Here is a 21,470-nt window from a genome sequence, read left to right as displayed (position 1 = left end):
ACTCGCTCATCCATGTCTTTATGGACCTTGCTTTGTGCATTGGTGCGCAGTCATGTTGGAACAGGAAGGGGCCATCCCCAAACTGCTCCCACAAAGTTGGGAGCATGTAATTGTCCAAAATCTCTTGGTATGCTGAAGCATTCAGAGTTCCTTTCACTGGAACTAAGGGGCCAAGCCCAGCTCCTGAAAAACAACCCCACACCATAATCCCCCCTCCACCAAACTTCACAGTTGGCACAATGCAGTCAGACAAGTACCGTTCTCCTGGCAACCGCCAAACCCAGACTCGTCCATCAGATTGCCAGATGGAGAAGCGTGATTCGTCACTCCAGAGAACGCGTCTCCACTGCTCTAGAGTCCAGTGGCGGCGTGCTTTACACCACTGCATCCGACGCTTTGCATTGCACTTGGTGATGTATGGCTTGGATGCAGCTGCTCGGCCATGGAAACCAATTCCATGAAGCTCTCTACGCACTGTTCTTGAGCTAATCTGAAGGCCACATGAACTTTGGAGGTCTGTAGTGATTGACTCTGCAGAAAGTTGGCGACCTCTGCGCACTATGCGCCTCAGCATCCGCTGACCCCGCTCTGTCATTTTACGTGGCCTACCACTTCGTGGCTGAGTTGCTGTCATTCCCAATCGCTTCCACTTTGTTATAATACCACTGACAGTTGACTGTGGAATATTTAGTAGCGAGGAAATTTCACGACTGGACTTGTTGCACAGGTGGCATCCTATCACAGCACCACACTGGAATTCACTGAGCTCCTGAGAGTGACCCATTCTTTCACAAATGTTTGTAGAAGCAGTCTGCATGCCTAGGTGCTTCATTTTATACACCTGTGGCCATGGAAGTGATTGGAACACCTGAATTCAATTATTTGGATGGGTGAGCGAATACTTTTGGCAATATAGTGTATATATACACACATTTTAAAATATTATGTAAGATAGAAGGAAACTGTTAGAGGATTCTTGTTTCTGATTTTCCTAGTTAGAAGTCAAGAAAACTTTAACTTTTAGACACTTGCCACTTTGTTGCTGTAATGTAGGTCAGATTTACGCAGCTTGTTAAAAGGATTTTCAAGTTGGATCCCACACTTGCTTTGCCCTGTGAGCCAAAGATATATCTAATGTCTTTTAACAACACTCTAATGTAGGATGAACACTGAGGCCAATTAACAACTAATAACATTAACGCATGACTCGCCTTTTCTAATGTACTTGAACGCCTATTTCAGATCATTCATTTAGTCAATTAAATAAAAATGAATTCAAATAAGGACGTGTTGCGCAAAGACAAGTGGGGGTCATTGTGATGTGCTTGGTGAAAAAGTCAATTTTGTGAGGCGACGAGTGAAGAAAAAATTGTATGATAAAAGCAACACATATTATGGTTGACTCAGCACATGAACTGACATTCTTGCAGTAGATTACAGTCTAAATGCAAGCTGGTCACAGTAAAATGAACATAAGCATTATATGCATTATGGAGAAACTGGTACATTATGCTATGACTGTGAGGGCTGCTTTTCAAAAGGTATTGCACTGGAAGTTAAGTGCCTTTTTGAGCAAGTGCTGGTACCTTTATATTCCTGACATTTTAAAGATTACAGTTTCCTGGAGTCTTGCAGCAGAATGATTATACAACAAGCAGAATAAGTATTATATGACTCAAAAGTGGCCAAACTCAGAGGTAGTGCAATAACGTAAAAGGAACTACACAGCTGCCTTTCTCTAAAAAGTGTTCACACTACAGTGTTTAAATTGGTCGCCAACTTGTTGGTTGCTAGTAGGCATTTTGACTTGACTGCAGCATCCAACACGAAGTATAGGTCTTTGCAGAACAATAATGGGCATTTCCCAATCTGTGGGCGTTTTCAAACTGGGATGGGTGTTTTTCAACTATCCATTGAAAGAAGGGAATCTCAATGTAGTAGGCAAATTGTGTAAAGTAGTTGAAAAACATCCATCACGGTTTGAAAATGCCCACTGATTGGGAAATGCCTATTTTTGTTCTGTAGAGACAAAAGTCTCTCCAACTCGCCTAAAATCGGCAGTTATCATTGAAAATGAATGACTTCATAATTCTTTGTTGCTGCAAATCGCTGTAAATGCCCCTCATGAGGTGTGTGGTAATAGGCTGGGCTTACCTTTGGCTTGACACTGAAGTTCCACGATTTTCTCAACTTCGGTTATAACTGTCCTCTTTGGCTTTGACGTAAAGTATGGGGACTCTGTGATGGTACAAACAAACAACACATTTATAAGTACAAATCAAGTACAATAAATTTTGTGCAGTTATTTTGTACATTATAATGTGGTTAGAACATGTAACTTTGTGCTACATTCCTGCTAAAAAACAATTACAGAAATTCTAATGGTTTTAATGAATAGGAATTGTACAGGTTTTTATGGAAACTATAATGGTCTCTGTGGGTATCTACTGGTACTGTGTTGGCTTCTATTGGTGGCATATTATTTTTAGTGGATTTGGTGGTGCCATTAGGGACCAAAACATATCTGTAATGAAAACCAACACAAACAATTAAATCCTAATGGAATATGGCCCAAAACACACAACAAATGTAAAGGTCTTTATAGTGGAAACCATTAGAATTACAGTTGGTTTTTATTATTATTATTATTATCATCATCATTATTATTATTAAGCAAGGATCTTAATTACAGGATATCAGTCTTACAAAACAGCATTATTTTTCAAAAGTATATAGGTATATGTTACAGATTACAAGTGCAGGATCCCATATGGTTTGCACTTTAAAAAAAGTGTTTTGCATATGTAAGTAATAAATCATTATTTGAGGAAGACATCACGTGTGTTGTACCACATGGAGAGTATGACAGCTAGAGGATTTGCATTTATCATGCCATATCCTGTAATAACGTCCTGGTTACTTTCATAATCTCCGTTCCCTGATGGAGGGAACGAGATGTTGTGTCGATGTAGTGACACTAGGGGTCACTCTTGGGAGCCCTAAACACCTCTGCTTTTTGAAAAAAGGCCAATGGGAATTGGCGAGTGGAATTTGCATGCTACTCTCCCGGACATATGGGTATAAAAGGAGCTGGCATGCAACCACTCATCTAGGTTTTGTGCTGAGGAGCCGAGACAAGGTCCCGGCCATTTCAGCGGGTAGTTCAGTGTTGTGGCAAGAGGGAACGGAGGTTACGAAAGTAACCAGGACATTCCCTATCTGTCACTCACTCGAAGTTGGTCGATGTAGCTGAACTGTGTTACGTGGCCTAGTGATGCGAGATGGGCAGACACCGCGGAGACCACATCCCGCCCGGGGATTTTGAGTGGAAATACGTCACATGGTCTTACCGAGTCTTGTCGGAAGTATGTCATGTGGAGTTCTACAAACATGGTGACCGGGAAGGAAGACGCAGTTTACCGACAGGGAAACGATTTAGAGGAAGATATATCATATGGGGTCACCTATGGGGAACCAGCGCATGTGGAGCACCTACCCCAGTACAGGGCTTAGTTAGCATGTGTATTGGACCGGCAGCAAGTTTCTCCGCAAACTTGTCTGCCACAGGGCTAAGGAGGAAAGTCATCCAGGGATCACAACTTGTGAACACGACTGGGAGTCAAAAGTGCATGTCTTCACCTCATGGGAGGGGAAAGGCGCTATGCGCGATACACCCGGCCAGCTGTCCTGGAACTTACCTGATCGTACCTGACAACACATGGGACGAAACCAGCTCAACGTGGAGAATACAGAACCTCGCAAAGGTGTTGGTGTTGCCCAGCCCGATGCTCTGCAGATGTCTGCCAAAGAGGCGCCACTGGTCAGGGCCCAGGAGGCCGCTACACTCCTAATAGAGTGGGCTCGTAGCCCCATGGGGGGCAGCACATCCTGAGCGTGATATACCATCACGATGGCATCAACGACCCAATGGGCAATCCTCTGTTTGGAGACAGCGCATCCTTTCCGCTGTCCACCAAAGCAAACAAAGAGCCACTCAGAGCTTCTAAAGTTCTGTGTGCGATCCAAATAGATGCGTAAAGCACACAGCTCTCAGCACTCAGCAATGCCAAAGCTGGGTCTGCCTCCTCCTGGGGCAGCGCTTGCAGGTTCACCACCTGATCCCTAAAAGGGGTCGTGGGAACTTTGGGCACATAGCCCGGCCGGGGTCTCAGGATCACATGAGAGTAACCCAGACCGAACTCCAGGCATGATTCGCTGACAGAGAACGCCTGCAGGTCCCCTACCCTCTTAATGGAAGTGAGCGCAGTCACGAGGGCAGTCGTCAAAGAGAGTGCCTTAAGCTCAACTGACTCCAGGAGCTCAAAGGGAGCTCCCCATAGACCCCAAAGGACTACAGAGAGGTCCCACGAGGGGATGAGGCACAGTCTGGAGGGATTCAACCTCCTAGTGCCTCTCAGGAACCTGATGATCAAGTTGTGCTTCCCCAAACAATTACCATCCAATGCATCGTGATGTGCCGAAATGGTGGCTACATACACCTTCAAGGTGGAGGGGGACAAACGCCCCTCCAAGGCATACAGGTGCCTCGTAGAGGGAGCCCTAGCCTGAGTGATCGCGTCTACCACCGCGGTTGGTAGGCCACTTAGGTCTTTTGTGTCCCGTCCAAGGGCCAGACGTGGAGATTCCAGAGGTCTGGTCACGGGTGCCAGATGGTGCCCCGTCCCTGAGAAAGAATGTCCTTCCTCAGGGGAATTCGCCGGGGGTGCTGTCACGAGGAGCATGAGGTCCAAGAACCACGTCTGGGTGGGCCAGTAGGGTGCTACTAGGATGACCTGCTCCTCATCCTCCCTGACCTTGCACAGGGTCTGTGCAAGTAGGCTCACTGGGGGAAATGCGTATTTGCATAGTCCCGGGGGCCAGCTGTGTGCCAGCGTGTCTATACCAAGTTGTGCCTCAGTCAGGGTGTACCAAAGCGGGCAGTGGGAGGATTCCCGGAAAGCAAACAGGTCTACTTGTGCTCGACTGAATCGACTCCAAATCAGCTGGACCACCTGGGGTTGGAGTCTCCATCCTCTCCTGAGCATGACAAGGACAGGCCAAAGGGGAGGACCTCATACTGGTACACCCGGCCCTCGAAAGCAAACCGCAGGAAGGGTCTGTGTCGAGGTAAGACCGAGACGTGGAAGTATGCGTCCTTCAGGTCTACCGCCGTGAACCAATCTTGATGCCGGACGCTCGCTAAAATGCATTTTTGCATCAGCATCTTGAACGGGAGACTGTGCAAGGCCCAGTTCAGTACTCGCAGGTCCAAGATTGGCCACAACCCACCGCCTTTCTTCGGTACGATGAAGTAGGGGCTGTAAAACCCCTTCTTCATCTCGGCCGGAGGGACAGGCTCTATCACACCCTTCCGTAGAAGGGTAGCGATCTCCGCACGCAAGGTAGCGGCATTCTCGCCCTTCACCGAGGTGAAGCGGACGCTGCTGAACCTGGGTGGGTGCCTGGCGAACTGAATCATGTAGCCGAGTCGGAAAGTCCGGGTCAGCCTTCGCGATAGGTTGGAAAGCTCGCGTCCAAACTCCGAGTGAAGGGGACCAAGGGGACAATCATGTCAGATGTACCGGCAGGTGGGGCCTCGTGGCGGGGCGGAGCCCGAGGCACCATGTCGAGGGGGCTCGAACCCCGTGGCCGTGCTGAGTCCAAAAACATCAAAGCACTTACATGGCTCCTGATGCCCACCATAAGATGGTCGAGGAGGGGGAAGGAGGAATATCATCCCCGTAGTCCACCAGAATCAACCAGGTGTGGGCATATTTGTGCCACAGCTGGGCACGCAGGGGCGGTGGGTCATGACGACCATCCCTGCCAAAATGGGATGGTGGGACGGCGGTCATGACGATGGCCGTGCGCACCTGACATGTGACCCAGGAACAAGAAAACCACTCTTCTGTTGAAGTTTTGGGTACTGCAGGCTCTTGGGCATGTGGCGAAAAATGAAACAAAAGATTCTCCTCCCTGCCCTCCACCGGGGGATGTAGTGGTCTGTCTACCAGCTCCATAGAAGCGGGTCTCCTCGTCCCTCGGTCACCCATCTCAGGGGCACTTTGAAGCCTTCCTTGGGTTCTTGGCGGCCGGCCGTGAGACGGGTGGCGTCTGCTTCCTGCGGTGGGCTCCACACCAGGGCCAGGCCGTGGGGGCGGGCTGTGGTGGAGCCGGTGCAGTTGTCGGTCACCGAGAGCGAGGTCGGTTGCCGAGAGCAGTTCCTGCATCAATTCTGGGTCAGAACTACCTCCGTGCAGCTCTTTTAGCGCCTTGGCTTGGTGTACCTGCAGGAGAGCAATGGCGTGCAGGGCGGAGGCAGCTTGTCCAGTGGCACTGTAGGCCTTAGCCGTCAGAGACGACATAAACCTACAGGCCCTGGATGGGAGCTTCGGGGCTTCGGGTGCCAGCACCATGTGGCGGTGCTCTGCTGGCACAAGTGCACCGTGAGCATCTTATCCACCTGGGGAATCACCGAATACCCCTTGGCCACCCCACCATCGAGGGTGGTGAGAGCGAGGGAGCTGAAAGATCGGGATCGGGTAGTAAAAGGTGCCCCCCATGATATTGTCAGCTCCTCGTGCACTTCCGGGAAGAAAGGGAATGGGGGTGGGGCGCGGCCGTGAGTGGCGCTCTGGGCCCAGGAACTAATCATCGCGAGGGTTCAGGGGAGAGTGGAGGGTTCCAATCTAGCCCGACGCTCGCGGCTGCCCGGGAAAGCATGTCCGTCATCTCCGCATCAGCCTGAGACTGGGTGACCATACCCAAAGGAGGAAGCCCAGCCGAAGCCTCTGCGTCAGAATGGACGAGCCTGCTCTCCGATGCTGCGCTCAATAAATCATCCGAGAACCCGACTGGGGAAAGCAAGTGTGCTGAGGAATGGGAGGTCTGTGGTGTGTTACCCGGCGGAGGTGCTCCCACTGAAATCCCCAAATCGCCCCCAGTGCTAGCCAACGCGGCCTCATACCCGTAGGTAGAAGGACCGAGGCGGGGAGCCGCTGGGGTAGCTTGCTTTCTTACGAAGGCAAGCCGCAACCGCAACGTTGCCATGGTCATTTTCTCGCAATGAGGACAAGACCCATCCACGAACGATGTCTCCATGTGGGAAGCCCCCAGACACGTAAGGCAGTGACCGTGGCCATCAGATGCAGAGAGATAACGACCACAATCAGTAATAACACACAAACGGAAAGGCATCTTTAAAAAGACCGCTCTTGTGTGCCGCTCTTTTAGGATTGAAAATATACTCTTTTTTAGTATATACTCTTTTGTTGCTCTGCCGAAGTGCCCGGGGGCGTTCCCCAGGGGGAGAAGCCGCTGAAATGCACCGTAAAATCCAGCAGTTTGAGGTGAATTGAATTCAGTGCACTGAATGCAATCGCTAAGCTCCGAAGAGAAAATCTGAATGAGTGGTTGCATGCCAGCTCCTTTTATACCCGTAAGGGGGGGGGGCGGGATTCCACTCACCAATTCCCATTGGCCTTTTTTCAAAAAGCAGAGGTGTTTAGGGTGATCCCTAGTGTCACTTCATCGACACAACGTCGAGTGAGTGACAGATAGGAAACTACCAAACCACTTTGTTTCAAAACCTAGCTACCTCAATGCCTATGGTCTACATCAGCAGCTGCATTCTATGGCAGCATATTAACTGAAATGGAAGCTCAAGCTTGACAGACAAATTATTTCAATGGAGTTTAGCGATAGGGATCAAGGGATGTCCTGTTTTTTAATTTTTTTTTTAAAGAGTACAAACCAATACTTTCTTTTTCTGTACTTACTGATACCAATAAAATAAAATTATTAATTATTTTTGTCTTATTTTTTCTGAATTCCATATCAACAGTTTATTAAATTTGGAGTGAAGCCCTTTCTGTTTCTTTGTGTTTTTGACGGTAGCTTCTCACTTACGGAAAAGCAGGTTGCAACGTGACCCAATGTGATTAATAAACCACAAAAGGCTGCTATTTAATTAAATAAATATGTAATATGTATGTGCCTTGTGCATACAAAGAGAATTAGCACTCTGCTCACTGTCATCTGCTATAAACAGAGCGCGCAATACTTATGATGGTGTTTTCCACCAAGGATGAGCCAAGGAGCTCAAAAAGGCAGGAAAAGCCAGAGTCGGCACAACACCCACTCCACTGCCCTTTGAAGCGCACAGTACATGCAAAACTATATGTATCTCATTAAATCAGAGCCTTTGCAGTTTAATAATCACACTAGGACATAACCCGATTATAATTTGTCCTCTGAATATTTACGGAATGTCATTCGTACATCAGATGGTATTGGTTTTTGGTATCAGAGCATTTTTACGAGCACGAGTACAAGTACATAAACGCGGTATCTGAACCGTTTCCAATACCAGTATCAGTATCAGGACATCCCTAGTTAGCATGTTACTAAACTAATGATACGATACTCTAAAAAGCAAAAATATACATAGCACACACAAATATTGGGTAAAACAGTGTTTTCAATCATAATGAACTATTTTAAATGATAAGTTTCAGTACTGACTGAATTTAAAGCTGAAGTATGCAACTTTTTCAGTGTAAAACTTTCTTCTATCCCAGCTTAATATGTAGAGATATCTAAGAAAGCCATTCATAGGTTAATTTCCTCGAAAACTGTAAACACTGTGACGCTATAAAAATTCCTGTGTTTGTTTTGAGCGGCCCACTTAAAACAGCCCCAACAATATTACTCAATCAATGGCATGAGTTGGAGGCGGGACTATCTCACTGTTTGATCAACAGCAGACGAGGGGCGAATTCAAAACGCTGTTTTGAAAACATTGTTTATTTTTGCAAATTCAGCTTTAATGAGAATATATTTACTATTTCTCTCCATTACTATGGCTTATATAAATTTTGTCTTGTCATAATGCTTTCATCTGCCTTATCAGCGAAGGATACACGTGGCATACTGCTTTAGAATTTACCCAAAATTAGGTATCTAAGTAGGCAACATAATTATGCTACCTACTTTAACTTTTGGAATAGCCTTCACAAGGGTAGTGTGCACTATGATGCCTTAAAATGCTAGCTATAGAGGCAGCTTACTAGGTTTTGGAACAGAGCCTACAAGATAGTGTGTTTAAATGAAATATGCTAGTATGTGTGCTAGAGTTGGTGCTTGCTTGCATAATAGTAAAATATTCAAGAAGTGTGTTTTGATGTCACAATAAAAGAGTGAAAGCATGGATGTGTACTTCACTAAACTACATATTAAAAGCAGGAAGTGAGCCCACACGGTTCCAAACTGTCTTTGCTGCCTCACTTAGCTCATCATACTGGTAAAAAAGCAAACCTTTCACAAAAACCCTTTCATCCACGGCGCTTTTATTATCACCTTTATTTTTGGATTTCGTGACAGGAAGAGTGTGTGTCCCGCTACCTAATTCGCACACCTGGCATTTGTTTTCCCCCCTTCCCTTGTCTAACTCTCTCTTAATGAATGGATACAAAAGATCTGTTAAGCATGATGCTGATAACAGCTTTTCACTAATGAAAAATAATGACAAAAAAAGAAGGGGGTGGGGGGTAAACAAATAACAACAACAAAAAACCTAACTGCGTAACAAAGTCACAATTTCTGTCTTTATCTTTTTTATCCTCTCCTCCTTTTCTTTCTTCCCTGACAAATCAACACTTATTCATTCTCATTGTAAGTTTATGCAGATCAGGATAAACATATTCAGATTGGCTCCTGGATTGGATTCAACTGCAGAAACAATAAATCCATTTTGTTTTTTTCCACTGCTAGCTGTTCTGACATGTTCACTCTATCTTTCTATAAAAGTCTCACTGAGCCTCCAACGGCCCCAATTTATTCATCACTCCATTGGCTGCCTCATGCATATGCATGGCTCCCTCTTGCCCAATCATGTTAGGCGCACACCTGTCATTGAATGAATATCCGTTGCTCTGTCTAATAAGAGTGCGAGTTGAGGTATAAATATTCATAGCTCATCTTCAGTAAAAGATCTCGGGGCAGAGTAATATTTGTGGTTTTGGATCAAAGACCAGCAGGGATGGATGTTAGGAGTATATTTAAACTCATTTACCTTCTGAAAACATTATAAGCCAAGAGCCGTGACACTGGATGTTGAGAGCGAGGGATGCTGGTTGTGGCAGAGTAAGGGGCTGTTCACACTGAACACATTTTGGCACCCGTCCGTCCATGCATTTCAATTGTTTACCTATGTAAATCGGTATTTCACCATTGCGCTGTGTCTCGCTGTCACACTGGCATTCTGCTCCATTTCATGTAAGGCCAGAAAAATACTCTACGTATGTACGTGAACACAAATGCATCTAGTAACGCAAGGTCTATTACACATGTGTGACAGTGTTCTTAAACTCTCTGAAGAAGGAAGCGGGAGCTGGGTAACAATCCAACGTAAGTTTTATTTCTACACTTTTCTGCATCAACCAAACAAACTGCTTTTCAGCACCACATAAAATGCATGAACACTCAGTCAGCGTCGTGCATCTATCTCTCCCCCTCTGGCAGCCTGGACACCCTTTTTATCCCCCTCCAGCTCTCACTGAAATGCAGAACAGCTGTTAGAGATAATTTCCTACAGGTTTAAATCCTTACCATTCTTCCTCTCCCGGCCTCGCTCTTCAAAGACGTTGATTGGCCATGCCCAGATCACCACATACCCCCATTGCCCGACTCAGGCCAGGGATCTAAACTTTAAAATGGCAGTTATTTATCAGACCGCTACCACTTTGTATGTGTAAACGAGGAGTTGTTCAATCAAACAAAAGTTAAGTATGGATCTTTTCTCCTTATTAGGGGTGTAACGGTACATGTATTCGTCCAGAACCGTCACGGTACTGACGTCACGGTTCGGTGCATGCAGTCAGACGTAGAATACATCTGAGTCAGTCACAGGCGATCCACCTTCTAATCCAGAAAGGGGCACGCGTGGTAGTGCAACGCTGTTTTCTAACCGCCACAACAGGAAAAAGAGCAGAAGAAGAGACCATCTATGCACCAAAACAAGAATGGCTTCTCCTAATGCACAAGTTTTATTTTTCATTATTCTATTTATTTTGTACTTTTATAACACAAGAGATGCTTTTCAGTTTTGTAGCTGATTGTGACCAAATACGTTTTGCTTTTTTATCAACCCTACAAAAATATGGCCTATGCAAGAGTGCATTCTGTTTACTGCTTAGTGCTTAATACACTAAAGGAGGCTGTACTGTACGAACTACCTCAGGGGGGACTAAATGCCGCTAGGTGGAACAAACTGTAATTTGCACTACTGTCTGTTCAAAATAAATGAAAAGAAACCTAGAATTTGGGATTTGTTGCTTTTTCCTGTTGTACCGAACTCGTATTGAACCGTGACCCCAAAACCGAGGTATGTACCGAACCGTGACTTCTGTGTACCGTTACACTGTTATGCCGACGATTCCCAGCTTTATATTTCTTCAAACCCCAACGAAAATTCACAATTCTCCAAATTAGCAGAGTGTATCAATGAAATCAAAGATTGGATGGCCAGAAATGTCCTTCTACTCAATTCCAACAAAACAGAGGTACTAATGATTGGACCAAAAACCTCGGGATTCATATCCCGAGGTTACCAGAGCCTGCCAGATCCAGCTCCATTCCTTCTTGGTGTCGGACTCCACTGCTATGTGTCGCTGAGAGATGACGACAAGCTACAGTTGGTGCTAGCCAGACATCGCTTCAGTTTTTTGACTTCAAAGGATGAACTGATGCCAACTCCAACTGTAAGACATCGGATACTTCATACGCCACTGCCTGAACCTTGGACTTAGGATGGACCCCACCGAACCTCACCGAAATGATCTACAGGTTGATCTGCGATGCACCTCATCATTTATCTCTGCCTGCATCACTTTTGTCTATTGATGGACTACACTCTTGGAATGGAATACATAGACTATCATTTAATTGCCAACAAAAGCCTTCATCAGCTAACTAACAAAGGACAAAGCATCTATGTAAACTTCTGCAGTTAATCCAGGATGGACTTCAAAGACATCAGTCATTAATCTTAAAGTTCATAAAAAAATATTTTCTTTTTTTTTTCAAACACTGGACCTTAATTTACAAATTTAAAACCATAGTAGTGGGCTAAAGCACATATCTGGTAAAAAAAGGTTACTGGTTCAATCCCCACAGCCATCACCATTGTGTCCTTGAGCAAGGCACTTAAATCCAGGTTGCTCCAGGGGGATTGTCCCTGTAATAAGTGCACTGTAAATCACTTTGGATAAAAGCGTCTGCCAAACGCATAAATGTAAATGTAAATGTTGTTTAGCCATAGGGGAACTGGCCCCCACAGTGAGACTGGTTTCTCCCAAGGTCACTTGTCTCCATTAACCAACATCTTATGGAGTTTTGTGTTCCTTGCCACAGTCGCCTTCAGCTTGCTCACAGGGGTTCTAAATACAATTATTATTTAATGATTTAATTTCTATACACATTTTATAATCATATTTAATCAAACTACACAATGATCACTGTAAGACATTACAGATATTACAGTACATTTTTTGCTTTGTTTTTGTTAATGCATGATTTCCTGTAAAGCTGCTTTGAAATTATGTGTGTTGTGAAAAGCACTATACAAATAAAAATGACTTGACTTAACCTCTCGTATTGCAAATAATAGGGGCTTGAGCCACTTGTTCCAATTTCGAGCGTCTTCACGCACGAACTTACGAATCATATTCTTTAGTGTCTGATTAAATCGTTCAACCACGCCGTCTGTTTGGGGATGGTAAACACTGGTCCGAATTGATTTAATCCCCAATTATTTGTCCAGTTCGTGTAGTGTACGTGACATAAATGTCGTGCCCTGATCAGTGAAGATTTCTTCTGGAATCCCCACTCAGGTGATTATTTTGAAGAGGCACTGCTTCCGGATTTTGCATTGCGTAGTCCACGAGAACCAACACAAAGTGATGCCCGTGTGCCGTCTGCTCTAATGGCCCGACAAGGTCCATGCCAATTCTTTCGAAGGGGACCTCGATCAATGGAAGGGGGCGCAATGGTGCTCTTGGGGTGGCCAGCGGATTCACCAGCTGACATTCACAGAATGCCGCACACCCCCTGCGAACATCCCCACGAATGCCCGGCCAATACAAATGGGCCAATAGACGGTTTAGTGTTTTTTCTTGCCCTGAGTGACCAGCCATCAGATTATGATGAGCCGTCTGGAACAGCATTTCCCGACGGCTCTGCGGTATTAAAAATTGGGTTGTATCCTCCTTTGTCTGAGCATCCTGCATCACTTGATACAACCGATCCTTAATTATACGGGTATGAGTGTGCAATGTCTGGTTGGAGGCGTTGACCATCAATCACTTTCACTTGGTCAAAGGCATGCCTAAAGGTCTCGTCTCGCATCTGCTCCAGAGGGAAATCCCCTGCAGGGAATCTTCTAAGGGTGGGGGAAGCCGCAGCTACAGGACCCATGCACACAAACTCCCCTCAATAAAATTGTAAATTCCAGCCAATTCATACCCAAAATTAATAGATGAGTGAGGCGAGGAGTAACTACCGCCTCTATTCTATGCTTTATCCCTTTGAATTGAATAATGATGGGCACTAAGGGGTAATCATGAATATCCTCATGCACACACCTTACCTTTAACCGCCAGCTTGTATCCAAAGCCTCGGATTGAACCAAGCTTTGGTGAATGGAGTTTTGATTACAACCTGAATCCACCAAGGCTTGATATGTACCCCATTAATACTCACAGGTATCCAGTATACTCCTGCTCGATCGGGAGCGGCCTGTGGTGCACTGGGGACCCGGACCAATGTCTCCACCTCCATCGTGGGGTATCGGTCCTGGAAATGCCCAGGTTCCCGCAGCTCCTGAAGACCGGCCCAGACTTCATGCCACACTTGCAACAGCGGATTCACCAGCCTGTGGGGGAGAGCGGAGAGGGTTGGGTACACTGGCAGGATGAACGGCCCACGGACCGGGCACCTGGTTTTGGGGTAGGGATTCCCCATTTCCGGGGAACAGGAACAGGATGAGGGGAAGCAGAGGAGGAGGGGGAGGGAGGAGAGAGAGAGGAGAAGAGGGCTAGACAGCCCCCGAATACGCCGCCATATGGTCCTCAGACAGCTGGACCGCCCCATCCAGCGACACCAGTTGGTGGCACTGGACCCACTCCGCTATCCCTTTCGGTAGCCGAGCAATGAACTGCTCCAGTACCAGCAGATCGAATATCTCCTCGGCATTGCGATCTTCAGCCAGCATCCACCTTCGGCAGGCGTCACGGAGCTGTCGGGAGAAGGCGAACGGGTGGCCGTGCTCACCGAGCGTCAGTGACCAGAAGCGCTGGCGATGCTGCTCCGGGCTACGGCCGACCCACTGCAAGATGGCTCTTTTCAGATCCTCGTACACCAGGAGATTGTTGACCGGAAGCTGATGGGCTGTGAGTTGGGCATCCCCAGTCAGCAGCAGCAGTAGGCGGACCGCAAACTGGGAATTCGGCCACTTCCATGCCTTGGCCGTCCGCTCGAACAGCTCGATGTATGCCTCCGGGTCATCTTGCGGTCCCATCTTAGCGAGCATGGCCGTAGTCTTGGCTGGGGTCGCGTTGTAAGATCCCTACTGGAGTACTAAGCTCCATTACACCTGCCGGTCCTCTGCTTGAGCCCGGACCAGTGGCCGGAATTGCTGCTCCTTTTCCCTGTGTAGCTAAAGCAGGGCCTGATGTTGAGCCTGGTGGATGCCGGCGAGGGTCTTGAAGATTTCAGCCAGCGGCAAAAACTCCATGATGATGAATACTTCCTCCAAACAATCCCGGGTTTCGGCAGTGTGACAAGGTTCTTTAACTCTCTGAAGGAGGAAGCGGGAGCTGGGTAACAATCCAATGAGTTTTATTTCTACACTTTTCAGTGTCAAACATACAAACTGCTTTTCAGCACCACATAAAATGCATGAACACTCAGTCAGCGTTGTGACTCCGGCAATCTGGACACCCTTTTTATCCCCTGAAACTGACATTATTTGTGCATTAGCGTAAACTGTCTTCTTCTTCAGGCCATTGCAACAAGGTACCCTAAATTTCATGCATCACACTCCTGTTCATTTGAGTGGCCTGTCCAGCTCAATATAGTCCCATTGGTTCAACCAATGGCACGAGTATGTGGCAGGACTTTCTGGGAGTTTTCTGAAATCTATTTGAAAACAGTGACTATTTTTGCAATTCCATTTGGTGACACTAGTGGCGCAGAAATTACACACTTCAGCTTTAAAAAGGACTTTGGTACAGCACAATTTTGAGTTTACTACAGTATTTACTTCAACAATACTATGTTCGCATTCAAAGAATATGAGTTAAACTACTGCTGTTTAAGCCATTTCAGTAACATAATACTAAAAACCTGTTGGTAACTCTTTTTAATGAGGTGTTACACCAAACTTCTTACCGAGGACGGTGAGATATGCTTTGGCCTCTGTACTCTTCTGGCTGCTGTTCCTGAGTGCCGCCTCACACACATACACACCCATGTCTGCTGAGGTGGGGTTACTGATGGCCAGTCTGCGACCAAATGAGTCCACTCCTGTTGTTAGTCTCACCCCATTACGCTTCCAGAACACCTGCAGCCTGTCGAGAGATCTGCTCCACACACACATTCAAAACAGTGCAAATGAACTGCCATGCTGAAATGAAATAGATCACCACAGCACTTAGTTATGTTTTAAATATGCAAGAAAAAATACACTGGGGAGCCCAGAGCTAGTTGTCACAAGGGCAATATCTCAGTTAGTTTTTTTTTTTTTTCTTTTTTTTTTGTCTCACAGTGGTTTTATATGTTGGTTGAATTAACACCTAAATTCGGAATTATTTTTTTTGAATTCTATCTTCCAAACTAAAATTCCATTACACCATCAGAACAAATTGGAATAAATTGTACCTTTAGGGGTACAACAGCTTGTCACTGTGGCAGTACCCTAGAAGGTGTGCCCACGGTACCTTCTTTACACCTTAAGGTACAAATATGTACCCTTTAGGGACTGATAAGTTACAAATATATTCTTATTGACATGTAAAGGGTACAGTGAGTGCTTCTTCAAGGGTACAGGCCCAGGGACAAGCTGTTGTACCCCCAAAGGTACCATTTTTGCACATTTTCTTACAATGTATCATCATATTTTTTACTGTAGTCATTGGGTAACAAAGAGAACACAATAAAACCACACTAACATACATTTAGGCATGGGTCAACTATATTATAAAGGTATATCTGAATCTAAAAGTGTCCTCAGGACAAGGGTATTTTACATAAATATCAGGTTGGGGCAAGTTTTATAAATACATTGTGTTGGCCAGAACAATTTATTTATTTTTGTTACTATTCAAAAATGTTCCTAAATAGTTTTGTGTTTCATAATTGTTTTACTATTTAAATTTAGGGTTAGGGTTAGGTTTAGAGTCATGTGTAGAATCAAGTCAAGAGTTAACGTGTCCTCCTGGGCTCAGTAGCTTTTTTTGTAGCTAAAACTTTTAAGGTTTGTGCTTATACAGAAATTGACTTTCAAAAATAAACCTACACAGGGACATAATCACTTTAATTAAAATTGTGACAACTAGCCCCAGTCTCAATATTTGAAGAAAGGAATCAAAAGCACAGTTTGATTTAATTAAAATCAAGATAAATGCGAAACAGTTTCAAGATGTCAAGTTTTTACATCATGCACAGTAAAACATAACAATGGCAAATATCTTTGAAATGATAAAGAAATTGCTAGGATCTGTTTCTAACGGAACCCTGACTGTGAGTCACCGCCGTTGGGGGCAACCCACCTCGCATTAGCGACGCACTCGAGAGTAGCCTCACTCGCCCCGGCAACCACTGATGTGTTCTTAGGTGCAATCACTATCACCGGGGCAACCAATTCAGCAGGGGCAATAATGTCTGAGATAGAGAAAGGGAAAAGAGTGGTGAGAAAAAAAAAAAAAAAACTGTCTGATTATTGGCACGATCAATCAGGTTAATAGACTGAACATCATGGGAGAAATAAGGCTTTTTGATGAGCCTTGAGGTTTTTTGTCTTCCTTTTATACTCTCTGAATCATTTCTTTCTTTGACTGAAAAATAATACATGCAGAAGGGAAAAGTCTAATGACTATCCATAGTTTATAGATGATAGCAGAGGAAAAATAAGAAAGAGAGATGGAGAAAGATGTGAACAGTGAAAATGAGATGTGATTGCATCTTTAAAGATACAGTTCACCTAAAAATGAAATTTCTACCATAATTTACTCTCCCTCATATCTTTTGAAATCCGCACTACTTTATTTCTTCCATGGAACAAAAAAAGAAACATTTTAAAGAATGTACTATTATTACATTCCAAGTCTTCTGAAGCCATATGATAGCTTTATGTGAAAAAAAAAAAAGGAATTAAATGTAAGTTGTTATTCACTGAAAATCTTGACATATGCCAAAACTGTCCTTGGCCCATTTATGAGAGTTACTGATAGAAGTAGTGATGTCCAATTCATGAACAAATCGTTCTTTTGAGTCAGACTGGTTCAATAGAATCTGTGGATTAGGTTCACAGAATTAGTCTACAGTAAATTATTTAGACAGATACAATTCTTGAGTTCAACTTACTGACTCAATTACTGGGTTGCAGCAGTTTTCAAGTTAACTCACAGGAGGGAAAGATTATCCATGAATAATGACTTAAAAATACTTGTTTGCTTCCTTTTTGAAGACTGCAAGCTTCAGTCCCCATTCACTGTAATTGTATCTAAAAGATCAACAGAAACAAAGTCATAGCCTATGGGTTTGAAATGGTTTGAGGGTGAGTAAATTATTTCAGAATTTAAATTTTTGGGTGAACTATCCTATTAAGAGTTAATGTAAATAGTAAGAACATCAGATGAAAACCAGCCTACCATTACAGATAAAGTAGCATGACTGCTGTTCTCAAACATGCAAATGTATACACATAAGCTTTGATCTCATCTTTGATCAGCGACTAGAAAGGTGTAATTCAGTCTCGCAACCGCCAAACACGGCAGTGATAGATGCTCTAACTTTTGCAATCTCCGAAAGAATATGTGTAATTTATGCATTCATCTCGCTGTATGTCATCATTCAAAAAGATGACAAAAAAGCCCTGCAGAAGACTGCGAGTGAAAATGAAATAGAGAAGATCGGAGTGAGCCAATAGAATTAGACAAGAAAAGTCAATAAAAAGAGAAATAAGATGTACAGCAGAGCTGTTTCTGAAAAGTTTCTGAAAACTAAATGCTATTCCACAGTCTTGGTTCTGTACGTGCACTCTAAATGTAGCCAGCATGTGTTAAATTGTGGCACCTTAGGTTTGGATCTCATTACTTGGCATGCAATCTGATTTGCATAGGCTGGCACATTCTAAATTTAAGTCCAGTACCGAATACACCAAACAAAACTCGGACACGTATGATGTTAAATAGTTTCCTTCTTTGCTCTGGCCTCTACAGTATACAGTATGCTAATGCAAGAAGTATGCTTGTCAGAGCTTAAAGGGATAGTTCACCCAAAAATGACAATTCTGTCATCATTTACTCACCCTCATGTTGTTCCAAACCTATATGACTTTCTCCGAGAAAGAATGTGAGGAAATGTCAGCCTTGGTCAGTATTCACTTTCATTGTATCTTTTTTCCATACAATTAAAGTAGATGGTGACTGATACTGTCATTCTGCCTAATTTTGGCTTTTGTTTTCCACCGAATAAAGTCATACGGGTGTGGAACATGTGAGGATGAGTAAATGATGACAGAATTTTCATTTTTAGGTGAACTATACTGTACATCATAAAACAGGGTGTGTTAGTGTGATGATTTACTGATTGAAAGAAAAGTTGTTTCAGAACCGGCAAGGGATGTTTATCCAGGAACATGTTCTACTTTTCGAAATCACATTGTGCGAACATCAGTATTACCTTGGACAGTAAATAATTAGCATTTGTACACTAAATATGAAGCAATAAAAATAAAGAATCACACTCTACAACACCCTTACCACTGCTGACAGTCTAATTTTACAAGTCTATCTATTCTCACAAAGTTCTTGAGGAAGTGCTGATTATAGCTGTATGTTATTTTTTCAAGGAGAGCTCTGGAGCACATTAGCCTGGAGAACGCTACGAATGAAAAAGAGGAAAAGACAGTGTGCCATGCTTGTGAGGTAATGTTGCTGTCAGCCACTTAAACAGTCTCATGTACTCAAGTCAGAATTGTGTTTGACATGGTGTTGACACGGTGTTGCTTTCCTGGATTTGTTTTCATCAGGCTCCAAGATTAGCTGCCTTGAGCATATCGAAATGGTAGAAAAAGAACAATGTAGGCCAGAGGTCGGCAACCTTGGGAGTACAGTAAAAATTGGCACGCATGTGATGTGTGAGAGGGGTTGATATTATATGTATACTATTTATTTTATTTAGTTGTTTATTTTAGAAATAAGAATACTGAACTACCTCTTTCAGTAATGCTTTCTCATGTTTTATTCATTTATGAGTAGAATGGGAAGACAAACACTAAAAGAGAGACGAAATGAGCCAAGCAGTACTGCTCGGCTGAGCGAAAAGCGGCAGTTTGGTTTGCTTTTCACGACATATTATGCTTTCAAAATGAAACTTTTTTACAACAGATGAAAATCAGGAAATTGGAGAAAAAATTATGTTGGATTTATAGCTATTTAAAAAATGCAGAAAAAGTGGTGTTTTTTTTACACAGTTTTTAATTTTCCAAATAAAAAAAGATCCAAAACCTTTTTTTTTTTTTTATTTCACCAATCAGTTTAAGGTACACTATGGGCTCTCTATCCACATCTGTGGATGAAATATAAAATTGCAAGTAACTTTGTTTTGTTTGTTGTGTTACAGTAGTTGTGCTTCAGAACTACTCCTATGTGTGGGTGAATCTAATGGTTTGAGGTATGTCCATGGTTGCCAGTGATTACCATATCAGAGTGGATCTGACTAACACATTCTTTCTTTTGTTTACTGACATGATGTAAACACTAGGCATGTCATAAAATATCGACATATCGATTATTGATCGGCACATTTTATCAATATATGTTTGAGGCATCGATATATTAACATTAGCTGACATTTAAATTAGAAGCCTAATTTGCATGCTTTCCTATTCACTCAGTTGAGCTTCTGTTTAATGTCTGGTGTAATAGTGTTGGTTAGTGTATGAAATTGGTGTAACTGCACAAACTATATATATATTTCAGAGAGTGGGCGCACAGTGATTAAAAGAAAAATTCAAAATTGCACTTCATGTCAAAAAGGTTGCCAACCTCAGATGTAGGTCATTGCTGTGACACACAGTCTGTACACACAGACTCACACACAAGTGTAAGGGTCATTCAGTGAGATCGGATGTAATCATCTTAATCCTGTGTCTACATGAGTAGTGAGATTATGACATGTGGAGTTATTAAATTTGTCTCTGAGGAGAATCCATTATCTTAAACACAGCACAGGGGAAATTACACACATACACACACACACACACACACACTTACAAAGAGACTGAGGAATCAGACAGCATGAGTAAGAATGGAAATGAAAGAGAAAATATATTTTTTTCAGGACTCTGAACTCTGATTGGTCGATGTGTGTGTGCATATTAACCAGTGTGATACTTTATGCACTGATCAGCCACAACATTAAAACCACCTGCCTAATATTGTGAAGGTCCCCCTCGTGCCGCCAAAACAGCGCCAACCCGCATTTCAGAATAGCATAATTGTACAGAGTGGTTATCTGAGTTACCGTAGACTTTGTCAGTGCAAACCAGTCTGGCCATTCTCTGTTGACCTCTCTCATCAACAAGGCATTTCCATCCACATAACTGCTGCTCACTGGATGTTTTTTTGTTTTTGGCACCATTCTGAGTAAATTCTAGAGACTGTTGTGCGTGAAAATCCCAGGAGATCAGCAGTTACAGAAATACTCAAACCAGCCCATCTGGCACCAACAACCATCTGATTGCTATTCTGAAAAGCAGGTTGGCGCTGTTTTGGTGGCACGAGGGAGACCTACACAATACTAGGCAGGTGGTTTTAATGTTGTGGTTGATCGGTGTATATCATGCTGGGTGCATAAATTTAGCTTAAATGGATAGTTCACCCAAAAATTAAAATTCTCTCATCATTTACTCACTCTAATGACTTTCTTTTTTTCTGCAGAACACAAACAAAGATTTTTAGAAGAATATCTCAGCTCTGTTGGTCCTTACAATGCAAGTGAATGGTGACCAGACATTTGAAGCTCCAGAAATTACATTAAGGCCACATAAAAGTAATCCAAATTTAAGACTTAAGTGGTTTAATCTATGTCTTCAGAAGCAATATGATGGATGTGGGTGAGAAACAGATCAATATTTAAGTCCTTTTTTACTATAAATCTCCACTTTTACTTACACTCTCAAAATGTGA

General features: G+C 43.7%; 1 protein-coding gene across 1 annotated transcript in view; it reads right to left on the bottom strand.

Moving 5' to 3' along the window:
* Positions 1-21,470, bottom strand: part of sdk1b (sidekick cell adhesion molecule 1b) — a 316,455-nt gene that overhangs the window by 118,442 nt on the left and 176,543 nt on the right. Inside the window, exons 7-9 of the mRNA XM_051702261.1 lie at positions 16,827-16,938; positions 15,448-15,638; positions 2,155-2,238 (exon numbers count right to left, since the gene is read on the bottom strand). Coding sequence (XP_051558221.1) covers positions 2,155-2,238; positions 15,448-15,638; positions 16,827-16,938 — 387 coding nt within the window. The remainder of the gene's footprint in view (positions 1-2,154; positions 2,239-15,447; positions 15,639-16,826; positions 16,939-21,470) is intronic.

Source organism: Myxocyprinus asiaticus, chromosome 7 (genome assembly GCF_019703515.2).
Source record: "Myxocyprinus asiaticus isolate MX2 ecotype Aquarium Trade chromosome 7, UBuf_Myxa_2, whole genome shotgun sequence".
In the NCBI taxonomy this organism is placed as follows: domain Eukaryota; kingdom Metazoa; phylum Chordata; class Actinopteri; order Cypriniformes; family Catostomidae; genus Myxocyprinus; species Myxocyprinus asiaticus.
This window is presented reverse-complemented; position numbering and strand designations above follow the sequence as displayed.